Source organism: Grammomys surdaster, unplaced genomic scaffold (genome assembly GCF_004785775.1).
Source record: "Grammomys surdaster isolate TR1022 unplaced genomic scaffold, NIH_TR_1.0 188, whole genome shotgun sequence".
NCBI classification, from domain to species: domain Eukaryota; kingdom Metazoa; phylum Chordata; class Mammalia; order Rodentia; family Muridae; genus Grammomys; species Grammomys surdaster.
This window is the reverse complement of record NW_021604633.1, coordinates 11,872,013-11,885,068: the sequence shown is the minus strand read 5'-3', so window position 1 is coordinate 11,885,068 and position 13,056 is coordinate 11,872,013. Positions and strand designations below refer to the sequence as shown.

The 13,056-nt window shown below is 36.0% G+C and overlaps 1 protein-coding gene across 4 annotated transcripts in view; it reads right to left on the bottom strand.

Annotated features, from left to right (window-relative positions):
- The window catches only part of Agmo (alkylglycerol monooxygenase), a 309,056-nt gene that overhangs the window by 156,131 nt on the left and 139,869 nt on the right, over positions 1-13,056 (bottom strand). For 3 of the 4 annotated variants that reach the window (XM_028768813.1, XM_028768814.1, XM_028768816.1), the window contains exons 6-10: positions 8,850-8,916; positions 6,155-6,220; positions 5,963-6,042; positions 2,646-2,780; positions 2,018-2,134 (exon numbers count right to left, since the gene is read on the bottom strand). In XM_028768813.1, the coding sequence (XP_028624646.1) occupies positions 2,018-2,134; positions 2,646-2,780; positions 5,963-6,042; positions 6,155-6,220; positions 8,850-8,916 (465 nt within the window). The remainder of the gene's footprint in view (positions 1-2,017; positions 2,135-2,645; positions 2,781-5,962; positions 6,043-6,154; positions 6,221-8,849; positions 8,917-13,056) is intronic. The other variant, XM_028768815.1, reaches the window with a different exon arrangement.

The following is a 13,056-nucleotide window of genomic DNA, read 5'->3' as shown; positions in this document are numbered from 1 at the left end:
TAATTATTTAATGATAATGACATTACTAACAATAACCAGTATATCTAGTTCTCAGCACACATAATTTGTTTCAGCTACTTAGGTGATTTTCAGATGAGTTCAGTATACTTTAGTTTCAATCAGGTATCATAGGATCCCACAGAGACAGAAGGGGCAATCACTGAGCTAATATGGATCTGTACTATGTCTTTTGCATACATGCTGCAGTTGTTCAGTTTGGAGTTCTTATGCCAACTCCTAACAGTGGGAGTGAGGAGTACTCCTGACTCTTTTGCCTGCTCTTGGGATCCTTTTTCTCCTACTGGATTTCTTCTTCCATTCCTGACATGAGTTTTTGCCTAGACTTTTTAATGACTTCTTTTGCTCCTTATCTGGCACTTATTCAACCCATTGTTAGTATAAATTTCAACCCAGTCCTGTGTGAAAACAAGAGAGTTAAAATTCTGAAAAATGATTAGCCTTTAAAGCATATATTCAAGTAACTTTAAATGGCTCATTAGGCTATATTTAGGAATATGTGTATATACATAAGTACATTCATATATAGGCAGAAATAAGCAATAACAGTTAATGAAAAGAGAGCACATAATTTTGAAATATAATGGAGAGGATTTTATGGAATGTTTTGGAGAGAGGAAAGGGAAGGGGGGAAAGTTGTAATTGAATTACAATCTCAAAAATAAACTAAAAGTAAAAAGAAAGAAATTCACAGATTTTCAAGAATCTATTTTCCCACTGCTTCCTCAAAGCTAAGTGGAAGACTACATCAGATCTTCTCTGAATATTTTTTTCTGTATTAGTGCTTTATTCTAGTTTTCCTGAAAATGTTTTGAATTTTATTTTGAATTTAATTACTTTATCCAAAGTGTGTTGTCTGACTGAAGCAGACCCTTAGCCTTGTCTCATCAGTACATAAGGAACGACAAGTGCCGTAGATCTGAGTCAGCTAGGCCCCAAAGCGCTGCTTTCTCATCGTGCTTTCTCAACATTGATAGCATCTTAGAGAATCTGTATTTTCTGCTAACTCTTTTGTGCATTCCAGGAGATATTTTTTTTTTTTTACATTTAGTAGACTAGTTGTAGATGCTCTGCACACCCTAAAATGGAACTGTGTAAAACTACGGCGCTGCACGGAACAGAAACAGCCTCCATTTCGTTGAGGCAGAGCCATTATTTTTAGAGCAACCGTGACATCCTCAAAATTCCCAACTCTGAGATTCACATTTTACTTTGGAAAAAGGACCAATTCGATGATCTTTCTATCTTACAATTGTACCTTGTAGTTTATCTGCTATTAATTTAGATAACATCGCTTTTATCTACCTTTTTAGACTTCTATACTTTTATGGAAAATATATTATAAACAAGTCCACAAAACAAGGAAAAATAGTTGAGATATTTATCATTTTTCTCCATTTACAGTCCATTTTCATGCTTTTTGCTACTTTTGCCTTCTTTGGAACACAGCCAGTATAGGTAATGTTAATTAATTATAATATAAACTGTACCTGTTAGCACACTTACATTTAAATTTCCCCTAGTTCAGTTATTATGTACATCTTAGGAAGGAAAATAGGAAAAACTACAACTTTGCAGTGCAAATTTTCCAAACTCAATTTTCAAGATATTGTTTAAATATCTTAAATAATATATGAAGTATCTTAAATATATGAAGTATCTTGAAATTGATAGAAAAACATTTTTTTCTGACTTTTGAAGTCTTTATTTCAAAATATTACAAAACTATGGTAAGTAATACTTTATCATTTAGATTTGGTGAAAATACATTTGATATATATGGTATACAACGCCAGTTTAATACAACTAACTTATTTACATTTAATACGCTTGAGGAAATTAACTTACCTGTTTATTAAAATGCATCATGTCCCCCCAAACTGAAAGCAATTATGAAGAAAAATAGAGCATAGTCACAAGGGAAGAGTTTATCTTAATTAAGAAAAAAATACTTGTATTACTTATTATCAGATACTATCTTAAAATAGATGCTACCTACCGCTGTATTTGCAAAGGTCTCTTCATAAAATGCCAGCATTACTACAAACTGGAGGACAGTGTATATCTTCAAGAGCTGAGATGCTCCTGACGAGAAGGGGACTTCCTCTCCTGTAACCTAGGAAGACAAGAAAGACAGTTTCCTTTACTCAATTCCATAGCTCATCTCTCTTCATAAAATTCACACTGTGAGAAAGATGAGTCAAAGCAACATGATTTTGTCAGTTTCTCTTTCCAGTCATTTTGTCATAATGACTAAGACTATGTCATAAGACTAGACCTGATTTCCAAAGGTCTTTCCATCTCTCAGGTTCTAGGTCTCTGCATGGAGGATAAACATACCAAAGGAAGTTCTTGCTGTAGGTTTAAATGATTCTGAAACTAGTTTCAATTGTTCTACTTCCTAAATTGTACTTCCTGTAATTAACCAATGCCCACCTAGTAGGCAATGCCCCTCTTAATCTGCCTTCTGCCTTCATGGTGGTGTTCTCTCAGTAAGCTATCCATATACATCACCCTAGGTAATAGCATTTTATAGTTTCACATGAATATAGCACATGGAGAGGCAAACTAGCCACACATCTCACATATCTAGCCTTACCACCTCTTATCCTATATACGATACTTACCTCTGGAATTTCTTCACTCAGGCCAAGTCTTGGTTTGCCTGGACCCCATCCTGGTCCTTTAAATAGGACAGAAAACTTATGGCAGAATCCAGGTGTGGCCCAGAATGTAGTCCATATATAGAGTAAATGGTGAAACTTGAAAAAAAATAGTTAATTCAAATTAAGACAAACATAAAAAGAATTAAAATAGCTAATTATATACCCTATTAGTATATTCAGTGTAATTTACATATTCTCAGTAATAGACATATGAGAAGATAATATATTGATATATTATCATACTCTGTATTTTAGTTAATTCTATACATCCTGTATTTCATTGATCTGTTCTCATCAATGTCTTCAAAATTGAATGAAATTATAAGTTTGAAATGAAAAGAATATAATTGGTTACAAGTCATCAAGGTAGTGTAAACAAGCTGTGAGGCTGCTTCAAAAAAATTAACTAGCAGTCTATGAAAGTAATAACCATGTCTACTGACTCCGTTTCTGACATTGCTGTATGGATATTACAGTTGAACATGGAGCCAGCACAAGAATGATTATCAGTTCAAATATTTTTAAAACAGTAATTTATTAAGTTAATAACATGATCTTAACAAAATATATTCACAAACATTTCAGATTATAGAGGTCCAAGTACTAAATTACTCACTCTATCACAAGAAAGGAAAAATGTGATGCCTGACAGAGACCTTTACATTGAAAGTTCTAGCAGGAATACTCATTCTTTAAATAGCATTTACTTGATACCCAGAAGTTAAAAACATACCCACACATAAGTGCTCAATAAATTTTAACTATAAGAACATTTCACGCAGGCACCATAGGATTGGATATATTCCTAGGGTTTGGGCATCAGCTCCAGACTCTAAATGTGAGATTTTTTTTTTTAAAGTACAGAAATGCATTAATGGAGTGAAAAACATTTGCTCTCAGAATTTGTGGTCTTGCTGATATTTTAGCAGTCCCTGGGTGAATTTAAATTGTTAAGATTAGAAAAATGGATTTTATGATTGCTTGAACTATTCCAAAAATCAAAATGAGGACTCAGTGGAGAAGTTTCTGAAGATGAGGCAGATGTTAAAAGGAAGCTTAGCCTGGGGATTTTCACTACTGGTAAGACAGAAGATTGGTACGTTTAGAACTTCCAACACACATTAAAATACTGAATCATTTGGTTATTTTGAAAATGTACTTCAATTTTATTTGTACACATCTAGATACTACCCATGAACAATATATCACAATAGCATAAAGACATTTCCCTGACTTACTTAGTTACTAATCCCCTGAAACATGGATCTTCTAAAGAGAACAGAGTGAGTATTCTATATGTAACAATAGCAGCCATAGCCTTGTATGTACTAGAGCAAATTCTAGGTTCCTTTAGGATCCTATATAAGCAATTTAGCTTCATACAAAGGGATGTCACGAAAAGTAAATAAATAATTTAGCTTCACGCAAAGAGATGTCAGTGAAAGTAAATACTTTGTGTGTTAAAATTTCTTAACTATCATAATTTGCCAACTTGGCATTTCTCAGTAAAATGAGCACATAGGAACATAAACCATAGTCCCACAGGTGACAACTACTATGGTGAAGAAAACGTTTTTGAAGGTAGATACCTAGAGGCTTAATACTTGCCTTAAATGAGCAGTAGCTAAAGAATGCCTGCCATTGTCTCATGCTGAAACTTAGTGAATCCCCAGTCATTCATTTGCCTATGCATATGTAGTGCTTACAATATCCACTCATTGATCTTTTTTTCTGGTATGAACACAGTATCCTCAAAAATTAAACAAACAAAACCAATATATTCCTCAAAGACTTTCTCCTCAAAGTGTTATGAATTCATCAATAACATTAACATCACCTATAATCTATTCCAAACTAAGTCCACGTCCTGCTGAACCAAATCTGTGCTTCACAAAGATGATCATATGAGTCACTTTGGCATCAGGTTTGTAAAGCTCTTCCTGGAGAAATGAAGCAGGATTTTACATTTTTCTCTATTTATTCATATTAAGGAGAAAATGTACATGGAAGCAAACGGGGGGCTTTCCTGTAAATTTTCTAATTTGGTTTCAATTTAAGACAGCTGGTTGTCAATATCCTAATGTATTTATTTTGTCTCCCAAGAAACGTCCCCTGATCTGAGTACAGACTGCCTGGGTTAAGATGGAAGGAGTACTATGTAGTACAAAAGTTCAAGAAGATAAACATCAGCATTTTGCTTTTCAGTTGTGGATACACAGAAATGGCTTTCAATAGAGGACGGAGAGCAATTGACCACAGCTGGTGTGTGAAGCCAGAGTAAAGCAAGGAGGTTGTAAATGAGTTAATGTGTCTGGGTCTTGGTTTGCTAGGTTAGATTAGCAGCTGACAATTAAACTTGGAATTATGTAAGTGCTCTGAACCTGTGTTTCCTGTGTTAGAAAATAGAAATAAAAGAGACACTGATTCATAAGTTATTACTGATGGTGAAGGAACCGTTTTGTGTTTGCGGGTACTTGACTTAGCAGAGGTTCAATAGGTGATGATCTTCCTTTGGTCTCAATGCTCTGTGCAAACTTAAATAGGTTTGCAAAACACGCCCAACAGGAGCCTGTAATGTGTTACTTCCGGGGTGTCACAACCAATCCAGTGCACAGAGTTGTCACAGGATGACCATCACAGCTTGTAGAACACTGTTACCTTTTGTGATTTCTTAACCCCAGGAGCCTTTGGGGCAGTCTGATGCTGACTTGTCAGAACTTGGCAGATATTCTTCATTTCTTTAGTGCCAACCACTAAGGCCAGCAAGCAAGCAATACCACATGTGTAACAGAAAATTGGTCTGCTCTTAGCAGGAGAGGTAATATGTGGACCTAACTGATGTATAATGCTCCTTGACACCCAGTTCTAAGATGAGAACGGCAAAGGCCTCATGTTGAATTTCTAACCAGAGTTTGAAGGCTGAAAGCAAATATTTTTCATACTAGGGGTTCAGCCTTAATTATATGTCTTACCACTACTCCTGAATAAATGAATATATTTCAGGTCTATTCTGAGAAAGAACATGTTTGCTAGAGAGGCACTTTTGCTGCATTTGAAGTATTAGACACATTTGAAAATTCTCATAATAAGTTTTAACGGATTTTACCAATCTGCCTCAAGTTGTCACTTAACCACTAAGTTGTTTTCAAATTCATTTGTATGTAAAAACATTTTACACAGCAATGTGAAGTGCTTCCACGTACAATGGCCATTTCCCATTTAAATATTCTATTTGTGAAACTATATGCATTCAGAAATATCAAGGCTGAATGAATTACCTGCACTTTGAATGGCTCAAATGTTCCAATGGGATGGGTTAGACCATATATGACCTGGTCATTCTCTGCTTCGAATGTCCCTGGAAGACAAACATATGATATGTTTATCATATGCTTAAAATATGATGACTGACTTTCCATCATTTCCAAAGCAGCTAATTAACTATTATGATGCTTGTACGCTTTACTTACCAAATATTCTATCCCAAATAATAAGAGTGCCAGCATAGTTTTTATCTATGCAGTAACGATTTCTGCCTGCGAGACAAAACAGTAGAAGTAAATTTTTTAAATAGATAAAATTGAGCTTTTGAAATATCTGTTTTTCTTGTTTTAGAATGTGCAAGAAGAATCCCAGCAATAAAATGGTTTTAAGAGTATCTTCTTCTCCTCAACCTAAGTAACTGAGGAAAGTTGAGAGGGAAAAGGTGGACTCTCCCAGGGAAGATCACAACAACTGGTTATTTAATATTAAAGAGCCAACTCTGAAGATGTACATATACGTAGTTTTGTACAGGGATGAACAAGTCAAATTTGAGATTGTGTGTGTCTGTGTGTGTATGTATCAATTATATACACAAGCAATAACAATTAGTGAGAAAAGGGACCCTGAATATGAAATAAAATGGGGAGGGATATGTGTGAGGGCTTAGAGGAGGAAAAAGGAAATGTACATATTTTAATTATATTATGATCACAAAAATTAAAAAAATTGTACCACTGACAATGACAAAACTTATTTATGAGCTGTAGTTTCATTTTAATTATTTTGTAATTATTTTTATTAAAGAGATCATTTTTTAAACATATGCTCATTTTCCCAATGTTTTAGCTAAATAGCTACATATAGTCACATAACTAGTTTCATGAAAACTACTAAGAAATAATTAATTATCACATTGTTCAGCTGAAGTAAAAAGGGAGTAAGATGGTAATAAGTGTATTTGGGGCCCGGAGCAATGGTTGCACTGCTGCTAAGAGCACTGGCTGCTTGTACAGTCCTGAGATTCAATCCGCAGCACCCATAGTGTCTCATGACAGCAAGTGCCATTCGAGGACATCTGATACATGCTTCTGGCCTCAGAGGGGAGTGCAGACATGTGGTATACAGGTACACATGCAGGCGAAAGTACTCATATACACAAAATTATAACAAAATAAATTTTAAAAGGAAATATATATATATTAGGTTTTATTTTATGATGCTATGTATTTTATTTATTTTCTTTGCTGTTGTATCATAAAGAAAATTAGAGTAGTATTTGACCATTTTAATAATAAAAGACATATTTAAAAATTAAACTACACTTGGAATGAGAACTTTTAGCAATATGTTAATTTCACAGCTCCAAAATATCTAAATTACAATTTAAACTTAATGTAACTGGCAACTTTTCTTAAATTTTGTATTTTTAAAACTTAGATATCCATAATGACACAAACTTTGATACAACTGAAGGGAAGAGTTTTAATCTACTAAGCCATGTGTCTGTATTCATGGACTCACTTTCTGTGCATGCATGTATTCAGTTGATTCATAAATAAAGCAAATTCCCTGCAAACAGAGTAGAAAGTTCATAAACATGGCTCTCCACTAGGTAAGAAAGTGATTTTCCCCTAAAGAGATGAGTGGTAATATCTGAAGACATGACAGTAATTACAATCAGAAGAGTGTACAGAAGGCATCAACTGGACATAGATCAGGGACTCTGCTAAGCTCACTACAGTGCCCAGGTCAGCTTTCACCACAAAGTGTGATGCTAAGCATGTCTGACTGAAGTCTGGGGAAGTGGAAAACTGAGGTAAAGAAGAAACTCCCAGCTGTTTGTTTTTTACAGTGTGGATTCCTCTTTGCAGATTTTCCTGTTTATGTAGAGGAATCCATAAGAATCTTACACTCCTTTGCTAACTGCTCCCAGGAGAGGGGATAGGACTGAGGTTGAAAGAGCTTGTCCCATCTTCTTTGATGGTGCTGTTGCCCCCAGCAGGAGAAAGGGTGCATTTCCCTTGGGAAAGACCATACTGTAGTGTTCTAATACTACCTGTGAAGGCAGGGACTAAGAGGAACAGAAGGTCACCATTCACTGCTTTGTCCAGTGCCCCCAGCATTATGCCCCTAAGATTTATTCATGCAGTGTATATGGAAGTGGCTTGGATAATCTTGCTGTTGCCTGGGTCTCATTACTTGAAAAGTCTATTTTGTACTCATGTATGCTAGAGCTCATACAAATTCCAAGTTCTCTTTTATTTTTCCATTAGAAATAATGCATGTTCTTAATTATTCTTGTGCTGCCCAAATAAAATGCATTTTGATTTTAACTAAACATGGTGTCTTTATGCCTTGGTACTAGTCACATGGAATCTTTTCTATCCAGCCAGTGCAGCTCATGCTGAGATCCTTACTGAAGTGAGACAGGAGAGGGAAGTGTTGGTTACTAGATTCTTTTCAAATTATATATATATATATAACCTTGTATTTTTTTCTAATAAGGTAATTGGCTTCTTATGGTTCATTTCCTGTAGTGTACATGTTTAAAAAGTAAAATTCCTTTAAAAATCACAATAGTTTTCAATACTAGCAATTTCAGTGTGGACAGGGCAGATGCTTAGCACTGTGTTGGAGTACCCCACAGAGGGCTCCTGTAAGCTCCTCTCTAGCTATTTGGCACTCTTCTCAACCACAATTAGAAAAGATGGAAAGAAGTTGAGAATGTCAGGTCTACTGGTCCATGCCTTCAAGCTGAGGCTTCTCTGAATATAAAAGGAGAAGCAGTACTTATTTATATAGTGTCCTGTAATAGTGTAAGGTGTGTTTTTATTACTAAAGTAGCACAAATGTAACACTATTTTAATTAAAAATGAAGAAGAAGCAACAGAACTGCCTTACCATGATGAACTCTGTGATGACTAGGAGTGTTGAGGACCAGTTCCAAAGGGCCAAGGCTTCTGATGACCTGCTCATAGCAAAAGAGATAATCACACACATAGTTAACAATGAATATGTATCTGCGTTGCACAAATCTATGAAAATCACACATGGGTCTAAGATACAAACAGTTTCAAAATCCTTCTGTGACATCACAAAAAGTCAGTGACTACCCAACTGCATTCATACATATGGTATGGCAGTACCAGACTTGTCTGACTATTCATAGTCCCAGGCTTTGTTGTGTCATCCTAGGAAAATAAGCTCTTTGTAACCCAATGTCCTCATCTCTAAAACAAAAGTAGTGACAGCGCTATAAAATAATGCAACTCTAGATTTCTAAATATGATGGCTTCTTACATCCTTTATGGTTAAGGGGGAAGCAGCCACTATCAATGGTGACATTGATGAACTGGCAACATATCAGCGGTACAGGGAAAGAAAGGGGTGGTGGACTTAAGAGCTTGAACTGCTTAATACAGGCACAGCACATGTAATATGAGCATATTATTTGGATACTTATTTGAAACAATCAATCATAGTTAATCAGGTAGGGAATGAGAAGAGTAGAAGAAAACATTTTATTTAGAGTGATGATGGCATTAGCAGTGGACATGAAAATGCAATTCTGTCATAGTATAACTGGTAAGATCTACAATTTGTTTGAAAACACTTTGAGAATAAGAATAGAAAGAAAAAGCTAAAATGACAGAAATGAATTGACATCTCTGAGTTTAATCTAAGCAGACAACACAAATATACAGCTCCTGCTTTTCTGAATTCTTGGCAGAGAAGGGTAAAAATGTACAAAAATGAGTTTACAATCTATCAATATATGACAGTGCTTATTAAGCCAATTGAAAGCATTAACAGAGGTTCACGCTCAGAAATACACTTCTATTTATTCATGTATTTAAATTTTAATTATGCGATTCATGTATGTCTTATTATGATTTGTGCATCTAAGTGTCGTGTCTGAGGAAGTCACAAGAGGGCTTTGATCTGATAGAACTGTGCTGACGGAAGTTCTGATCCATCAGACCTGGGTAGGGGAAGCAAATTCAGGTTTCTGTGATACGGTACATGTTCTTAACCACTGAATCATCTTTCCAGACCCAGAAATGCACCTCTTAATGGAAATTCTTCCTTCATGAGGATGTGAATGTTTTGCTTTATTTTATTAATCTTTACTATTTAAATAACCAGTTTGTTGTTGTTGTTGTTTAGATATTGTTCTCAACCTGTAGTTTCACATATTCTCCTGAAATTGAAGCTATAATCTCATTGACAAATAGCAACCTGTATGTCTCTAACACAGTCATTCACATCCTCTCCCTATTGTTCACTTTTTATAGGCCTGGAAGGTAGCTTCCATTTTCTTAGGGTTTCTTGGTTTCTGTCTGAAATGGACAGTTGTCTGAATGCAAAAGAATGTGAATTGTTACATACCGTATGTTAATTTAGATTTTTTTCCATTGTTCCATCCTTTTCCTTGTTCCTTCTTTGCTATGTCCCTGCTCTCCATGAAAATATTAGACACCGAAACTGTTTTATGTGGTGATGTAAGAGTGCTGTCAGTCACTGGGTATGAATGGAGTTAGGACAGTGCTGTAGTCACTGGGTATCCATGGGGTTCCAATGGTGCTACCATTGGGTATAAAAACCCACTTGATATTTTACATGTATGTTACTGAGAATGGTGACACAAATGCTTGAGTCCTGCCTGCCCCTCTTCTTCCTCTTGCTCTTCATCCTCTTCTTCCTTTCTCATCTCCTCCATACCTCTTTCCTTTTAACCTTTCTCCCTCTCCATTTTCCTTTCTTCCATCTGTCCTACCCATCCATCTGTCTTTCTATCTCTTTTTATATATCTGGCCTAGGGCCAGGGAGGCCCTATCCATCCATTTTCAGTTATTTCCAGAAAAATGTATTTTAACACAACCGCATTTTCCCTATCAGAACGTAACTAATATATACGTCAGACTGTTTCATTTCAGCACCTTCAAGTAGTTTGACTCTATGCCTTAGATTTGTTAAAATATAGTCCTGTGAAGAAAAGCTGAGACTAACGTCTCACAAATAGTGTTAATCACTGGGGATTGAGAAAGAGTGCTGTGTTTTATAACTTACAACCTATCACTACATCATTCTCTACTGGTGGAAAACTTTGTGTGCAGATAGGAGGATGCGAGAGTGGGCTCCTCAGGACCTTACAAACGGATGCTTTTGGTCCGGCTTTTGTTTCTGCCAGAGAACCAGATGGGAAATGAGTAAGCCATTTACCCCTGTTTGTCTCTTTGGTGCCTAACATTTGCTAAGAAAACAAACAAAGAGAAGGGTGGAGGGGCTACACAGAGCAGCTTCTGCTGCCCAGATGCTTTCCTGAGCTTGGGTTCTGGCATGTGTGCAGCCGGATCCGAAGCCACACCAGGGGCGAGCGCCTTCAGATGACTGGAGTCTTGGCCGAGCGGCGTGATTTTGATTTTTAGGTTTTACTGTTTTTTTAATGTCAAGATTTTTACCTTAGGGAAACGTTTTGTTCCTTTAGGCTAAAACACAGTGATATCAATATTGAAAGCTCCTTTTTAAGTTCTTAGGTAAAAGCCAACTCCAACACAGTCAACCACAGTTAAATTTCCTGGTTCTGAGCCTATGAGTTCTGTGGAGCTGAGGGAGACCACCACAGGGCAGATGATTCATCATTCAGACAACCCGATCAGAAGCTCTCTTGTAGAAAATCCTCTGATTCATGGAGAAGTCATTAATATTTAGTAAGAGCCGAGCGTAAGCGTAACGGTTTAATTATCGCCCACTTTTGCAAATTCAGCCATTTAGCAATTCAAGCACATCTAGCTAGGGCTCACTTCCTGAAAACATGTTAATTACTCTGGGAATAATCGGACCCACTCTAATTGTTCAAAAACGTTGTCTTAATTTATTAGATTTAAATGAACTACTTGAAAATACAGAATTTAACAACAGCAGGTCTCAAATATAGTATAATTCCATATCCTATCATGAAAAAAAACTAAACTGTGAAGTTATGGGGGCTAAATCGCTACTCTACATATTAAACGCTTATGATAAGCCTTGAACTCTTTCTAACGTCACCTGAAAGATGTTTCTATTTTTCTATCTTATCCCTTTTAAATACGTATAAAATGATTTTTCGTCAAATAAAATGAATCAAATCTGAATTGCTCTAATAGCAATTGACAGCTAAGCTCTTGACTACACACGAGTGGAAACAATTTGGCTTATTTGCGAAGGTCTCTGCATCTTTGCTGCCTCATGGGTTTTGTGCCACTGGTTCTTATTAGGCCACTGAAGCGATGTAGTCAGTCCCGTAATATTTTGCTTTTGGGCTTTATAATCTGAGCAACATGGGTGCCTGGGAAGGCCATGGAAAAGCTTCAGAAGGTCGGAAGTACTTTGAAGTTTTATATCAAAATTTATGATTACTTTCTGGGGAGGAAATATTGCTTCATAATATTCTGAAAAGTAAATACAAATTTTCAAAGATTAATAACTAATAGCGCACATCTAAGCAGGGATGCCCGTAGGTTTCTTCCTACACTAATCCTGTTTGTATTGTGATGTTAGTTCCTACATCATCAAAACTTGCATGTCAACTTGTATTCAAGATTGCAAAACAAAAAATTTAAACATTTTTTGCTCGTTGTTGAAATCATTAACTCTTCTACCAAGGTTGTTACTTAGGCTGTTTTCCTTGGCAGGATAAGAAATCATAAATGTTCAATAAAAGTTCAGATTTTGCGATACTGAGTTCTGTGATAAATTATATCAGACGTTGTCCATCAGAAATGCTGTGGGACAATTGTTGAACTAGTCAACGGTTCCTTATTTCTCATTCTACAGTCCCTATTACGACTGGTGGAGAGTCTTTTATATAAAAACAAGTGAACGAGAACCAGGTGATGCAGTCATTATCCCTGTATGGCCTTTCCTTTTATTAAAAACACATTTCAAGTACTTAATTATTTTTTCTTTTGAGTTCTAAGAAAATCAAAGAAAAAAATCAAAAGCCACATACATGATAGGTACACGCTGATAGAGCCACACTCATAGCATACATCATCAGAAATAAAATGGCGCCAAGGGCCAACACCCATCAAAAGACCTCTGTCAGATTCGAGATAATCTCAGT